This window comes from Xenopus laevis, chromosome 5S, assembly GCF_017654675.1.
Source record: "Xenopus laevis strain J_2021 chromosome 5S, Xenopus_laevis_v10.1, whole genome shotgun sequence".
Lineage (NCBI taxonomy): Eukaryota > Metazoa > Chordata > Amphibia > Anura > Pipidae > Xenopus > Xenopus laevis.
Genome location: NC_054380.1, coordinates 23,357,442 through 23,372,585, shown reverse-complemented (window position 1 = coordinate 23,372,585; position 15,144 = coordinate 23,357,442). Strand labels below are relative to the sequence as shown.

The 15,144-nt window shown below is 37.3% G+C and overlaps 1 protein-coding gene across 1 annotated transcript in view; it reads left to right on the top strand.

Moving 5' to 3' along the window:
* The first annotated feature begins 271 nt into the window (after positions 1-271).
* Positions 272-15,144, top strand: part of fshr.S (follicle stimulating hormone receptor S homeolog) — an 84,560-nt gene continuing 69,687 nt past the window's right edge. Inside the window, exon 1 of the mRNA XM_018264768.2 lies at positions 272-589. Coding sequence (XP_018120257.1) covers positions 441-589 — 149 coding nt within the window. The 5' untranslated portion in view covers positions 272-440. The remainder of the gene's footprint in view (positions 590-15,144) is intronic.

Genomic DNA, 15,144 nt, shown 5'->3' with positions numbered 1-15,144 from the left:
TTTTAAAAGTGTTTAGAATGCAGGTATTGTCTCTGATGGATTTATAAAAAAAAAAAAACCATTGGCAGAAACGTCAAGGACAGTTGGAACTTCAGATAAACACCCTGTCCCTTGCCCTGAAATAATACAACTGTTAATATTACACATTCAGAGTTGTGTCCAACTGATTTTGTTGTCTTTTGTGCTCTTGGGATTAAACTTCAAGGTTACGTCGCAGCCCGAAAAAGACTTCTATGTTGTTCCCAAAAGGGATTTCTATTGATAAACAGTGATCCCATAGAGCTCGGCTGCAACTAAATATGAGTGAAGAAATGAGCTTCTCGTTTTCAGGCACGTTACACCTCTTTTGAAGGCGGATCTTTAAAAGTATTTCCCTCTCTCAGGAAACTGAAAGTCTGAACTTGTTTCCAGCACGAGAGGGGACATCCCATGAAGACAGAATGCCTCTTATTTTCCTCTGCTTATTGTTTTCTTTGCAACCCTGTTTTGGATGTCATGCTGTTTGCCAGTGCCTGGGCAGAAGTTTTGTCTGCCAAGAAAACAAGATGGTACAGATTCCAAATAATATCCCCAAGAATGTCACTGAATTGTAAGTCTTATTGAAGTTATTCATTTATTTAAAAGCAATTATTTCACTCATGGCATATACAGTATATATATATAAATATCTATATCTTGGGACTTGATCTTTCCATAATTTGGGTCTTCATACTTTAAGTCTACTAGAATATCATGTAAACATTAAATATACCCAATAGGCTGGTTTTGCCTCCAATAAGGATTAATTATATCTTAGTTGGGATCAAGTACAAGCTGTTTTATTATTACAGAGGAAAAGGAAATTATTTTTAAAATTTTGATTATTTGGTTAAAATGGAGTCTATGGGAGATGGTGTTTCCATAATTCAGAGCTTTCTGGATAATGGGTTTCTGGATAACGGATATATATATATCTATATATATATATATATATATATATATCTATCTATCTATCTATCTATATATATATATATATATATATATATATATATATATATATATATATATATATATATATATATATAGTCATGCATGTGGCTGGAGCACTCAAATCATTTAGGTAATTGCCCAGGTGCAGGTTATTATGAAAAATTCATAGAGTAACAAAAACCGCACACAAAGGACTTGTAAATATATATATATATATATATCTTCAGCTGCCTGGCAAAGTATAAACTATTTTAAGATATAAAACTGCCTGTACCGAATCTGAGTTGTATAAGCCTGTTCTTTATGATTAATATTTGATATACAGGTATGGGACCGGTTATCTTGAATGTTCGGGACCTGGGGGGTTTTTCAGATAACAGACCTTTCTGTAATTTGGATCTTCATACCTTAAGTCTACTAGAAAATCATGTAAACATTAAATAAACACAATAGGCTGGTTTTACTTCCAATACGGATTAATTATATCTTAGTTGGGATCAAGTACAAGCTACTGTTTTATTATTACAGAAAAAAGGGAAATATTTTTAAAAAAAAATTATTTGATTATAATCGAGTCTATGGGAGATGGCCCTTCCATATAGGAGCTTTCTGGATAATGGGTTTCCAGAGAAGGATCCCATACCTGTATAAGACTAGGAGCATTACTGGTGTCTCTATAAGCATTTCTACCAATCACCATATAATAAGTGTTTATGGAAACGTTTAGTTAAAGAAAATGTTCTTTTCGTGTGAGGCGCAATCTATTTTTATATCCAAAGTTGTTGTTTTTTTTGCTTTTCCCCCACAAATTCTTGGAAAGATGTTCTCTACATCTCATTATAGCACTTAGGGTGAAGGGAAAAAAAACATCTAATGTGGCAATTGTAGTGTTTATCTTGTAGCGTGTCTTATCTGCGTTAAGAAAGCATGTTTACTGTGATGTCAGCGCAGCAAGTGGTGTCACTTTATATAGATACAGAAGAGAGCCGAGCACTCCAATTCCTCCCACACACACAAGCACAGCTGAATATATAAAGAGAAGAAAGGATCAGAAATATATTGATATACATATACTAAATATTGAAAGATATAGATGTTCTATATTTTTTTCATATATACTTTAATCTATGAAAATATATATATATATATATATATATATATATATATATATATATATATATATATATATATATATATATAAATGTATAGACGGCCAGCACCTCTTCTCCAAAAAAGCTAACTTGTAGCAGCCCCTGTGCTCGGTATAAACGTCATACACAACTGGAACAAAAAAACAACACCACCCTAGGGGCACATTTACTTAGCGATTTCCTAGTGAAGGAAAAGAATAAAAAAAACTTCGAATTTCGAATGATTTTTTTGGCTAGTTCGACCATCGAATTGGCTACTTCGACCTTCAACTTCGACTTTGAACGATTCGAACTAAAAATCGTTTGACTATTTGACCATTAAAGTACTGTCTCTTTAAAAAAAAACTTCGACCTCCTACTTCTCCACCTTTGGGGAAGGTCCCCATAGACTTCCTAACAATTTTCTGATCGAAGGAAAATCGTTCGATCGATGGATTAAAATCGTTCGATTCGAAGGATTTAATCGAACGATTTTTCCTTTGATCGAAGGAAATGCGGTAAATAATCCTTCGACTTCGATATTCGAAGTCGAAGGATTTTACTTAGACGGTCGAATATCGAGGATTTATTAACCCTCGATATTCAACCATAAGTAAATGTGCCCCTAGGGTGGTGCTGGTTTTTTGTTCCAGTTGTATATATATGTCCATACAGTGAGCGCACTCTTTCCGTATTTAAAATATGGAGATTGGTGCGTTGGTCAAATTTTGTAATACATCGTAGTAAATGGACCAGCACTCCTTATTTATAGTGAAAAAAATTGATGTGCTTTATTCACAAACGCATAAGGAGTGCGGGTCCATTTACTACGAGACCTGGGGTTTACCCGATAACAGATCTTTCTGTAATTTGGATCTAGCTTGTCAACTAGAAAATCATATAAACATTAAATAAACCCAATAGGCTGGTTTTGCTTCCAATAAGGATTAATTATATCTTAGTTGGGATCAAGTACAAGCTACTGTTTTATTATTACACAGAAAAAGGAAATAATGTTTCAGTTTTAAAAAGTTGGATTATTTGAATAAAATGGAGTCTATGGGAGACGTCCTTTCCGTAATTCTGAACTTTCTGGATAAAGGGGCAAATTCACTAAGCGCCGAAGCGCCGAACGCTAGCGTCAATTCGCTAGTGTTGGGCATTTTCGTTACTTCGCAAATTCACTAACGAACGCTGGCGAAAATTCGCTAGTGTTACTTCTCACCCTTACGCCTGGCGAATTTTCCCTACGGACGTAACTACGCAAATACACTAACGAGCGCAGTGTACTGAACGCTACCTTTTACGCTAGACTTCCTTCGCCACCTCAGACCAGGCGAAGCGCAATAGAGTAGATAGGAATTGCTTCAAAAAAAGTCAAAATTTTTTCTAAGTCCCAAAAAACGCTGGCGTGTTTTCTACATGATGGCTGATAGGCTGAAAAAGATCGAAAAAATTTTTGGGGCTCCCCTCCTTCCCCCCTACATTTCCTGACTCATGGCAACTTACCTAGACAGTGGGCACATGTGTAGGGCAAAATAAAATTTTTATTTGATGTTTTGAAGGTTTTCTAGGCATTTGTAGTGCTGATACGTATTCCTCCATTGAAATTTGAATTTGGCGCCGTATGCAAATTAACCTTCGCTAGCGTAACTTCGCTTCACTTAGCGAATCAACGCTAGCGCAACTTCGCAACCTTACGATACCCCTGTGCGCAACTTCGGATTTTAGTGAATTTGTGGAGCGCTGGCGAAACTACGCCTGGCGAAGTGCGGCGAAGCGCGGCGAAGTTGCGCCTGGCGCAACTACGAATCTTAGTGAATTTACCCCAAAGAGTTTCAGGATAATGAATCCCATATATATATTTTTTTTCCATATATATTTTCATAGTTTTTTATATTTCTAATTGTAATATTTAAAAAAATATCTATTCCCTTTTTTTAATATTTAATATTTATATAATATACAGGTATGGGATCCATTATCCAGAAACCCATTATATAGAAAGGCCGTCTCCCGTAGACTCCATTTTATCCAAATAGTCCAAAATTTTTAAAAATTATTTCCTTTTTCTCTGCAATAATAAAACAGTAACTTGTACTTGATCCCAACTAAGGTATAATTAATCCTTATTGGAAGCAAAACCAGACTATTGGGTTTATTTAATATTTACATGATTTTCTAGTAGACTTTTGTAATGAAGATCCAAATTATTTTGGTTAACTGGTCATATATATATATATACTGTATATATATATATATATATATATGCAGGGCCGCCATCAGGGGGGGACAGGGGGGACAAGCGTACCGGGCCCGGGCATGAAGGGGGGCCCGGCAGCGCTGCATTTTTTTGAAGATCCGGGCCCCCCTTACGAGCGCCCGAGCCGTACGTCTTGCCTCTTCAGTGCCGAATGCGGAAGTGCCGAAAAGCCGAAGCCGATGCGACGAAAAGACCCGAAGTCATGGAAAAAGCCGAAGTCCCGAAGTCACGAAGCGCCGAAAAGACCCGAAGTCACGAAAACAGCCGAAGCCGAAGTCCTGAAGCAGCGCAAAGACCCGAAGTCACGAAAACAGCCGAAGCCGAAGTCCTGAAGCGGTGAAAAGACCCGAAGTCACGAAAGGAGGCGAAGTTGAAGTACTGAAGCCATGAGTTCAATTCTACTGAACACCAGTTTGTGTTTTTTTTTTTTTAATCCCCTGGCCACCAATGTATTATTTTAATATTCTATAGGCCCCTGCCACCAATCTTTTTTTTAAAACTTTTGTTTTTGGGGCCCCAATTTTTTTTTTAACTCGTAAGGGGCCCCTTGCCACCATTGTTTTTTTTTGGTTTTTTTTTTAAAAAAAAAAAATTAATTTTCTTTTTGGTGGCCCCAAATTTTTTTAACTTGTAAGGGGGCCCCTGCCACCAGTTTTTTTTTTTTTTTCAAAAAAAAATTATTTTTTTTTTAAATTTTTTTTGGGGCCCCAATTTGTTTTTAACTTGTAAGGGGGCCCCTGCCACCATTTTTTTTTTTTTTTCAAAAATAATTTTTTTTCTCCAAATTTTTTTTTTGGGGCCCCAATTTGTTTTTAACTTATAAGGGGGCCCCTGCCGCCAATGTTTTTTTTTTTTTTCCAAAAAAAATTAATTTTTTTTCAAATTTTTTTTTGGGGCCCCAATTTGTTTTTAACTTATAAGGGGGCCCCTGCCGCCAATGTTTTTTTTTTTTTTCAAAAAAAAATTAATTTTTTTTCAAATTTTTTTTTGGGGCCCCAATTTGTTTTTAACTTAGAAGGGGGCCCCTGCCACCAATGTTTGTTTATTTTTTAGTTTTTTTTACATTTTTTTTGTTGGGGCCCCAAGTTTTTTTTAACAGGGGGCCCCTGCCACCAATGTTTTTAAAAAAAAAAAATTTTTAATTTTTTTTTTTTAGGGGCCCCAATTTTTTTTATAAGGGGGCCCTGACCATCAATAGCTTTTTACAACTTGTGTGGGGGGGGGGTTACTTTTTTAGCGCTGATGTCTGTGTGGTCTTTTAACTGCGATGTGGGCGGGATATGGGGCGGAGCTTGGTCGTCAGTGTGGGCGGGGCCCAGGGGGCCCCAAAAATTTTGTTGTACGGGGCCCCGTGATTTCTAATGGCGGCCCTGTATATATATATATATATATATATATATATATATATATATATATATATATATATATATATACACACACACAGAGTGAGAGAGAGAGAGAGAGAGAGAGAGAGAGAGAGAGAGAGAGAGAGAGAGAGAGAGAGAGAGAGAGAGAGAGAGAGAGAGAGAGACACAGAGAGTGTGTGTCTGCAATTTTTTTTACTTTAGATGGTTTAACAATGGAGGGGCAATTAGGTAATAAACACAATCAGCACCCACAAAAATGATAGTGCTGTTGCCTAATTGGAAGTGGAATCGTGTTTGTTATTTCTCTAGACGAAGCACAATTTGGTTGAAATTATGATCAACTCAGCAACACAATATTTACTGATCAATAACATGTGCTTCATAAATATTAGCCTAAGCCAGCGAGGATTTTGGATTTCTGCCATTTGAATAGAATGAGAACACTGAGCAGATAATAATTAGAGCAGTTGGTATTTATTTTGTTGCCCCTTTTATGGGGATTGATATAATTCAATGTTTAAAAAAAACGAGTGGAAGTATAAAGATCTTAAATTAGGGTCTGATTATTAAAACTTCCAGGTCACACTTTTACATAATTTGTGTAGATTGTGGCAAAAAAATGCAATATTCCTTTTTTTGGCCATGATTTAGGTAGAACGAAAGATCGAAACAAAGCATGCTCTTGAAAGGCAGTAAATTATATTTTCCTGCAGGTAACTTCTCTCCAAGAAAAAGGGGATCCTATAGGGGGGGGTTATTTTCCACTTATTTCCTTGTGATTTATACATGAAAATAAAAAGTTTAATTACTGAATAGATATTTTTGCAGCTGCTGGTGGAAAATGACACATGTTGATAATATCACAGGCTACTTCAAACAATTAAGTACTAAATTAACCCAACTGATTTGCCACCAATATGGATTCAGCCAGTTTAATTACCTTAGTTGCCTTCCACTGCAATCATTGGTTGCATAATATAAAATAGAAAAGTGTTTCTTTATCTAAAGTCATCGCTATTATTTGCATCAGGCCAAAGTTATTTCCTGGAACATGATGTGGAGTTTGGAATATCATTTTAGTGTTGAGAACTTGCTGTTCTTGTTCGCATGTTCAACTAAAAGAGACAGTTCATAATGTATATAGATTCTTGTTTGATATTACTCCATGTAGCCACTCATATGTACCAGTGTTGATTTTGCCTGGGTACAGTCCAATTTTGGGAACAGAGAGTGGAGGTGTCCAAAGGTTGAGAACCATAAAGCATTTCAGTTGTGAACTTGTGATAATGGACTCACTTTATTCAGTTGTGATTATGTACATTAAAGGGATACTGTCATGGGAAAACATGTTTTTTTCAAAACACATCAGTTAATAGTGCTGCTCCAGCAGAATTCTGCACTGAAATCCATTTTTCAAAAGAGCAACAGATTTTGTTTTATTCAATTTTGAAATTGCTAGACATACTGTCAATTTCCCAGCTGCCCCCAGTCATGTGACTTGTGCTCTGATAAACTTCAATCACTCTTTACTGCTGTACTGCAAGTTGAAGTGATATCACTCCTCCCTTCCCCCCCCAGCAGCCTAACAACAGAACACTGGGAAGGTAACGAGATAGCAGATCCCTAACACAAGATAACAGCTGCCTGGTAGATCTAAGAACAGCAAAGCCAAGTCCCACTTAGACTGATTCAGTTACATTAAGTAGGAGAAATAACATATAGAAATAACAGCCTGCCAGAAAGTGCAGGCACAAGTCACATGACTGGGGCAGTTGGGAAACTGACAAGAGATGATGAAATTATAGATAGATAGATAGATAGATAGATAGATAGATAGATAGATAGATAGATAGATAGATAGATGATAAATAGATATATACAGTAGATTATTGATAGATAGATAGATGAATACATAGATAGATTATTGATAGATAGATAGATAGATAGATAGATAGATAGATAGATAGATAGATACATGATAGATAGATAGATAGATAGATAGATAGATAGATAGATAGATAGATAGATAGATGAATACATAGATAGATTATTGATAGATAGATTGATAGATAGATAGATAGATAGATAGATAGATAGATAGATAGATAGATAGATAGATAGATAGATGATAGATAGATAGATAGATAGATAGATAGATAGATAGATTCCTATCTATTTCCTGGAGCAGTGGTTCCAAAACTGTGAGGTACTGTGCTGATTGGTGGTTGTCTGCATGGGGCACAAATGCGTGCCTACTTTGCCTACTACACATGCCTACTTCATGAGTAGACAAGCCCTCTTGTAGGCTATGCAACATTTTTCTTTAGGAAACAAAATCCTGCCTACGCATAATCCTTTAACTGATGTGATGTGTAGTTTTCTGAGGTTTTTTTTCCATATTGCATAAAACTTTGTGTTTAACTGCTCAGCAGCTTGATTTGAGTTCCTTTTGTCATCTTTTATGCTATACTAAATTGCTCCCGCAAATGGCCCATTTGCAGCATTCATGTAATGGTACGATTGTCAGCCTTCCCTTTTCTTGCCTGCTAAATGTCTCTACAGGAGAAGTTTTTACCTTCCATAAAACACGACCAGACTTCTATGTTTGATCAATGGGATTTGGCCATAAATCTCATAATTAGTGGTATAAAAGCTTGTTCAGGAAAGAAGCTGCAGCTTCAGGGAGATGCCTTTTATACTGCACAATACAAGCTAACCTGGTGCTACATGAGCCTCCAGACTCAAACAAAATACTCATTCTTGTGTATGTACCTGTATATGTGTATGTAATTGTCTTTTATATTATTGTAAAGGAGTGAATGTGTGTGTTTGCTTTAACATACCAGAAAATATTTTTTCTTTTTCTTTCTTTTTTTTTTTCTATAAATATAAAGGAGATGTGGGAGGGAGGGATGTGGGTTTACCAGAGAGTATTCCAGAATACGATTAAGTCTCATAGCAAGTATAAAGAGAAATGTCCCATAACTCAAAATCTTCCATAAAAGCACACATTTATTTAAAACTAGTGATGGGCGAATTTATTCGCCAGACGCGAATTTGCGGCGAATTTGCGCGATTCGCTGCCAGCGAATAAATTCACAAAATGGCCGCGAAAATTAGCGGCGTCAAAAACGGGCGCCGGCACCGTTTCGAGAATTTTTTGCTGTTTCGCGAAATTCGTGAATTTTTCTGCGAAACGGCGCAAATTCGCCCATCACTATTTAAAACGTCTCAAAAAAAGGATGCCTTCCACATTTCATACCCTCCAGTACAATGGTATGAAACACATAAGGCAGAATACCCTGGGGTCTGTGATATATATATATTTTTTAATATGGAGTTTTGTACTTTTATGGAAGATTTTGAATTACAAGACATTTCTCTTTATGTAGTTTCTTGACAATCTATTTGTGCCCAATTCCACACGTAACCATCTCTTTGGTTTTCAGCAAGCAAAGCTGCTGTGTTATTAGGATTTGGTTCCAGTTCACTATATACCTCCTAATAATCACAGCTGGAAATGGAGCGATGAACCTGATCAGTCCCATCCATTTAAAGGGGTAGTTTACCCTAAAATGAAGTATGATGTCAGACTGTAGTCAATATAAGGTCTTTATTTTTTTTCCCTGCAGTTTTTAAAATATTGTCACATTTTTGCATCTCCTTTTGTTTTACAAACACATTGTCTTGCATTGTGGGTGAATAACCCCAGTGGGCCACAGCCCTCATGACCCAGGCCTGGTCCCTGCCTGAAACCATGGCTGCTCCCCCCTGACCCCCTGGATCATTGTTGCAAGGTAGAATACAAGGTACATAAGAGGGGGAAGGGGGTTGCAGTGTTGGGTATTATACTGTATGTGGAGGAGCTCATCACTGGTTAAGTCCGATGATGCATTGTGGGTAGTAGTGCAAGTTCTTGAAGAACAAGGACCAACTATTTCCACATATATACATCATTAGTACAAGTTTAGCAATGCCTGAGACACAAGTGCTGGGTTAATATGTACAAAGTGGTAAGATTTTGCACCCATTTCCATCCTTACTGGCACCTACACCTGGGACAATGGTAATTGGCCCCTGTTATTTTAATGGTATGATGAAAATGCTTCTAATTTATAGATATTACTCTATCATCTATTGGCTTCCATGTTGGCTATGTATAAAAAGTGATGTGGGTTGCTGTGCTTGCTAAATACTCAGGTTTGAATGTATTAGGGAACTGTGATCTAAAATGAAGGTATTAACATCAGACATGCCATTTGTTTATGTACTGACCTCAATCATCTGCAATAAAAAATGAATGTGGGTCCTTGAGTCAGATAAACAGTCAGGCATGAGTAAAAGGAGACTTTCCAAGCATCATGGGTCATGTTGATATCTAATTGGAGACTAAGGCAGACTCCTTTATTTGTTCTTCATTATATTTTATTTTTACATGATTTCTATATTTCTAAATTCTATTGGGATCTTTTATGATTGTGTTCAACTTATATACCTACAATCAAACTGCAATCAGTGTCCTTTGCTCTATTTAAGTAGCTTTTCCACCCTGTTTACATGGGATAATACAGAGTATTCTTAGCCAATGTCTATATTTTGTTAGATGCCACTGTTTTTTCAAAATTAGTGATGATTTTTTTCGCCAAGTGAAAAAAATTAAAAAAAAGTTTTGTCGCCCATAGACTTCAGTGCATTTCGGCAAAGTTTTGTGAATTTTTGACAAATGAAACAGGTCAGATTCGCCCATCACTATTCAAAATGTATTTATGTTCACTTTTATATCAAGATTACATTGAATGTTTGCTTGCTGGGAAGACACTAAAGAGAAGGTATATCTCTCCCAGAATTCACTAGGATACAGAGAAAAATGGAGAATATCAGGGGCTATGTTCACTGAGGCAGTTTACAGGAGTTGGGATTTAAATTTATTCATCACCTGAGGTGTGAGAAGCTTAAATAAAGTAATTTAAATATCATTTTCATGGATCAGTTTGCCCCAATAGTGGCCGAGTTACTACCCAGTAGCCAGCTTCGTTGAACTAAAACTCTCAGGATGGGCATTAGTGTTTCTTAAGCAATGAACAAAAGTTGACGTTTGAATAACAGCTAATGGCTAGAGTATCACCCACAGGTTAATCTCCACTAAAAGCTATCAAGAAGTAGGAAGGACAACCCTGGATCCATGTCCGTTGTGTTACCTGCACAGGGCAAGTATTGCCTAGTAGGTACTATCCCAACAATTTATTCTAAATTTCTCGCTAACCTTGTCTGACTTACACCCCTGGGGGTATTATGGCTATCAATAGCTATTCCTTATTTATGTCATCCCATATGCCATAAATAAGGAAGGAGTGTCCTTTATGGTTTTATCCAGTAAGTGAGACCCATTTTAGATTCTCAACGCTCAGCTCTCCCACCTCATTCTCAGAGGGAGCATTAAAGATAAGCACAGCATGAACCCTTTTATCAGCTAGGGAGAAGGACATCCCATTATATCACAGAGAAAGGGGGGCACACACTTCCCCTCCTACAGGCAAGGATTATCCTTATGACCTATCCTAGCAAAACAAAATATTAATATTACACACCTTTACAAAAGATTTCAAAAAATGTTTCAGAAAATGTAATTTCAAGTGATCAAGGGATAGTAGTAGCAAACCTAAAGTTACTAACTGTGGTATGCATCTCTTCATTGTACACTAAAGAATAACTATTCTAGAGGATTTACCAGTAGGGCTTTCCAGCTCAAGCAAGGTCACCCATTCTGATTAGAAGAAAAGAGGTTCTGCCTAAATATTGAGAAGAGGTTTGTTACAGTGAGAGCTGTGAAGATGTGGAATTCTCTCCCTGAATCAGTGGTACAGGCTGATACATTAGATAGCTTTAAGAAGTGGTAGGACGGTGTTTAGCAAGTGAGGGAATACAGGGTTATGGAAGATAACTCATAGTACAAGTTGATCCAGGGACTGGTCCCATTGTATTTTGGAGTCAGAAAGTAATTTTCCCCCTCTGAGGCAAATTGGAGAGGCTTCAAATGTGCATTTTGTCTTCCTCTGGATCAACTAGCAGTTAAGCGGGTTAAAATAGAGTTAAAAGGTTGAACTTGAGGGACGTGTCTTTTTTCAACCTAACTTACTATGTTTACTATGCAATTCCCTGGGGGATCTGTTCCCATAGATTCAATAACTGGCTTGAGGGAAATGGAGGTTTTCCATATAAAACTCTATTCCAAACTCTGGAGTATGTACCACTGCAGCTTTCATCTAATACTGGCTTCACACTGAGTTCCTTGTCATGGAATGATGATATAATGCTTCTTTCTAATATGCACATTTGTAATCAATCAATTATACAAATTAGATTTGGTGAATTATTGTTTAAAAATATAACAAGTGGAAGGGATCCACCAATCTGTATTACATCTGGCAATCAGACCACAATAAAACACTTTGGTATAAAATTATATCATAAAACTTTATTACTTGTCAAAGACAAGTGCAGTCTATGCTCATGCATTTATGAGCTCCAGTCATTTAAAAAACATAGAATAAGCGAAAAGGGGGAACATAAATTATTAGAGAACAAAATGAAACAGTTTTGGAAGGGTCGTTTATGGATCAAAACACAGTGTGCAAAGTTCAAAAATAGGCAAACACGATTGTAAATTTGCACCTGCCCCCTACTGATCCCCTAGTTTGTACATCAAGCAACCACACAAGAGTGTCAGGAGGCGGAAGCCAAAATGGGGTCCTGTGCTTAACATTTGTTTACAGGGTTGTTTGTATAGCCATGACTTGCCTGCACATCCTTTCCTTGTGCTTCTTAGTCCCCAACATTTGCTCCCCAACAGCTGTGTAATTGACCCCCAATAGGAACAGCCAAACGGATAGTTTAAAGTTTGGGTAGAGTTATCAGAAGCACCAAACTAAATGATAAGAGAGAACCATTACAAAGAGCTTGGCATTCATTTGTTACCTATACAAGAATGGGATCTGTTATCTGGAAACACATTATTTAAGTATCTCCGAAGTGACTCCATTTTATCCAAATATTTCTTAAAAATGATTTCCTTTTTCTCTGTAATAATAAAACAAGCTGCTGTGTAGCCATGAGGGCAGCTATTCAAGCACAGTATACACAGTAGATAACAGATAAGTACTACTATAGTTTATATAAACCAGCTGCTGTGTAGCCATGGGGGCAGACATTCAAGCACAGTATACACAGTAGATAACAGATAAGTACTACTATAGTTTATATAAACAAGCTGCTGTGAAACCAGGGGGGCTGCCACTCAAGCACCCACAGTCATTGGGAGCTTATATTGCCTTCACTTTCTCCTATGGAACAGGGTCGGACAGGCCTGCCTGGGCCCCGGGAGAAGACCTAGTGGGCCCCGGCCTTGGTGGGCCCCTATGCCCTAGTTAATTTGCCATCAAACAATAATAATCAATTTAGTACAGTACAGTTTGTGAGCCACATGTGGGCAGTGGGCCCAACTAAAATCATAAGCAATTGGGTAAATGATTGGCACTGGGCCCACTGACCACATCCGTCACTCCGCTTCCACCCATAAATCATGGCCCACCACCTGCCTGCAGTTCAACTTAGCCCTCTCTCTAGGCTGTGTAAGAAGATAACAAGCAGGCAGCTCAAAAAACAGCAAAAGAGGTGTAGCGTCAAATCACAGATTTCGCTATTTGAATATCACGCCCACATTTTGTGGGTACTGTTGATAAGATACGGGGAAGGATTTCTCTACTTTGGGCTTTATCTGCAGTTAGGAAATGTGGCTGGTTGCTTTCCAGATTCCACCCTCCCCCCCTAAAACCACATCATACACAAGAGCCATGAATATCCTGTAAATGATATCCTTATAAACGGTGACTAGTGATGTTATCAGTTATAAACGGTGAGTAGTGATGTAATTTTTGTCATGACTCCTAAAATGTGTGTATTATAATAAATAAAGTACCCCTTGTTGGAAAATATGAGGATATAAGGAGGATATTAGAAGTAACCTTGGAGTTCCATGACCTGTATAAAAGCACTCGGCCTTTAGACTCGTGCTTGTGACCTATAATATCTTTATATTTAAGTATGCACTGAAACACTTCTATCCTTGATAAAGGCACGAATACGGGATGAAACGTTGGATGCACAAGTATGAATAAATACTGATTTTATGCATTAAACATAGGAGCGCGGGTCCTTGATAAATGACATATATATATATATCTTGTTCAAGTTGATGCCAGTTTGATGGCATTCAACTGTGCAGGGAACGACTGAATACCTTCAGCAAAACGACACAACCCCCAATTTGAAATTGTTCCTCAAAGCAGCCTGTATGAAGTTTTGAAGAAGACCTTCTACTCTGGTCTTTGGGAATCCCAATGATGAAAGTTGTCTATCTTTGAGCCATACAAATAAATACACATATCTGTTGGATTTTGTGTTTTTTAATACAGTCTTAAAGTTTTATGAATCATGGTAAATGCGGTATACTGTAGTTCAGGGGTCCACAACCTCCACCCGAAACATGTTGCAGAACCACACTGAAGAGACCAGGACTAACTCAGCAGTGTTATTGCTCTATACTTTTAATATAACTTTAAAAAGAACCACCTCTAACTAAAGTCTTGGGATTTCAAGAAGCTGGTATTACCTATCCCACTGCTCTTCAACCGAATTACTGTAAATTCCTATGGAAACTTCATACTATGATGACCAGTTTGGCCACAATAGACCCTCAGGGAGAGAATTTAGACTAGGGACCAAGGCGGAAGCTGACTGCTGTTGGTAGTTTAACCATATCTTATATGACAGGATAAGAAAAACAGATGCTTTAATTATATGGCAAAAAAAAGAGTCTTGGTAAGATTTTTAGCCATACAGACCAATGCTTGATATGTTTTACAAAAACCTGGATTATTTATTTTCATTTTAAATTGCTTTCACAGATAATATGAAATGCACAACGTTACTTGTAAGAATCTTATAGGTTGAAATTAATCCATCCAAAAATGTTGGCAGCATTTACATCATGGCATGGTACCTGCTAAACTGCAAAGTAGAGATAAGGATGATTATGTTCGGTCATCATGGTTCTGTTTGCTTTATGTTTTTAAACAAAATGGTTTATATAACAGTCCAGTATTATTTAATTTACCTACCAACTACTAACTCCCTGCTCAACTGCCTTAGGTTGTCTTTATAGGGAATGCATAGTTTTGGGGCTCTTGGACTGGCAATTAGTGGGTTCTGCCAAATGCCAATGGGGTCTCTTTAATTTCCCATAGACAGTCATTCTTTATTGGGCTGGTGGGGTTGTTTGGGCCTCTGTGTATTTGTATTTGTAAGATTGGCAAACAACAAGGGCAAGGACAAGTCAGACAGTACACATTGGTAACAC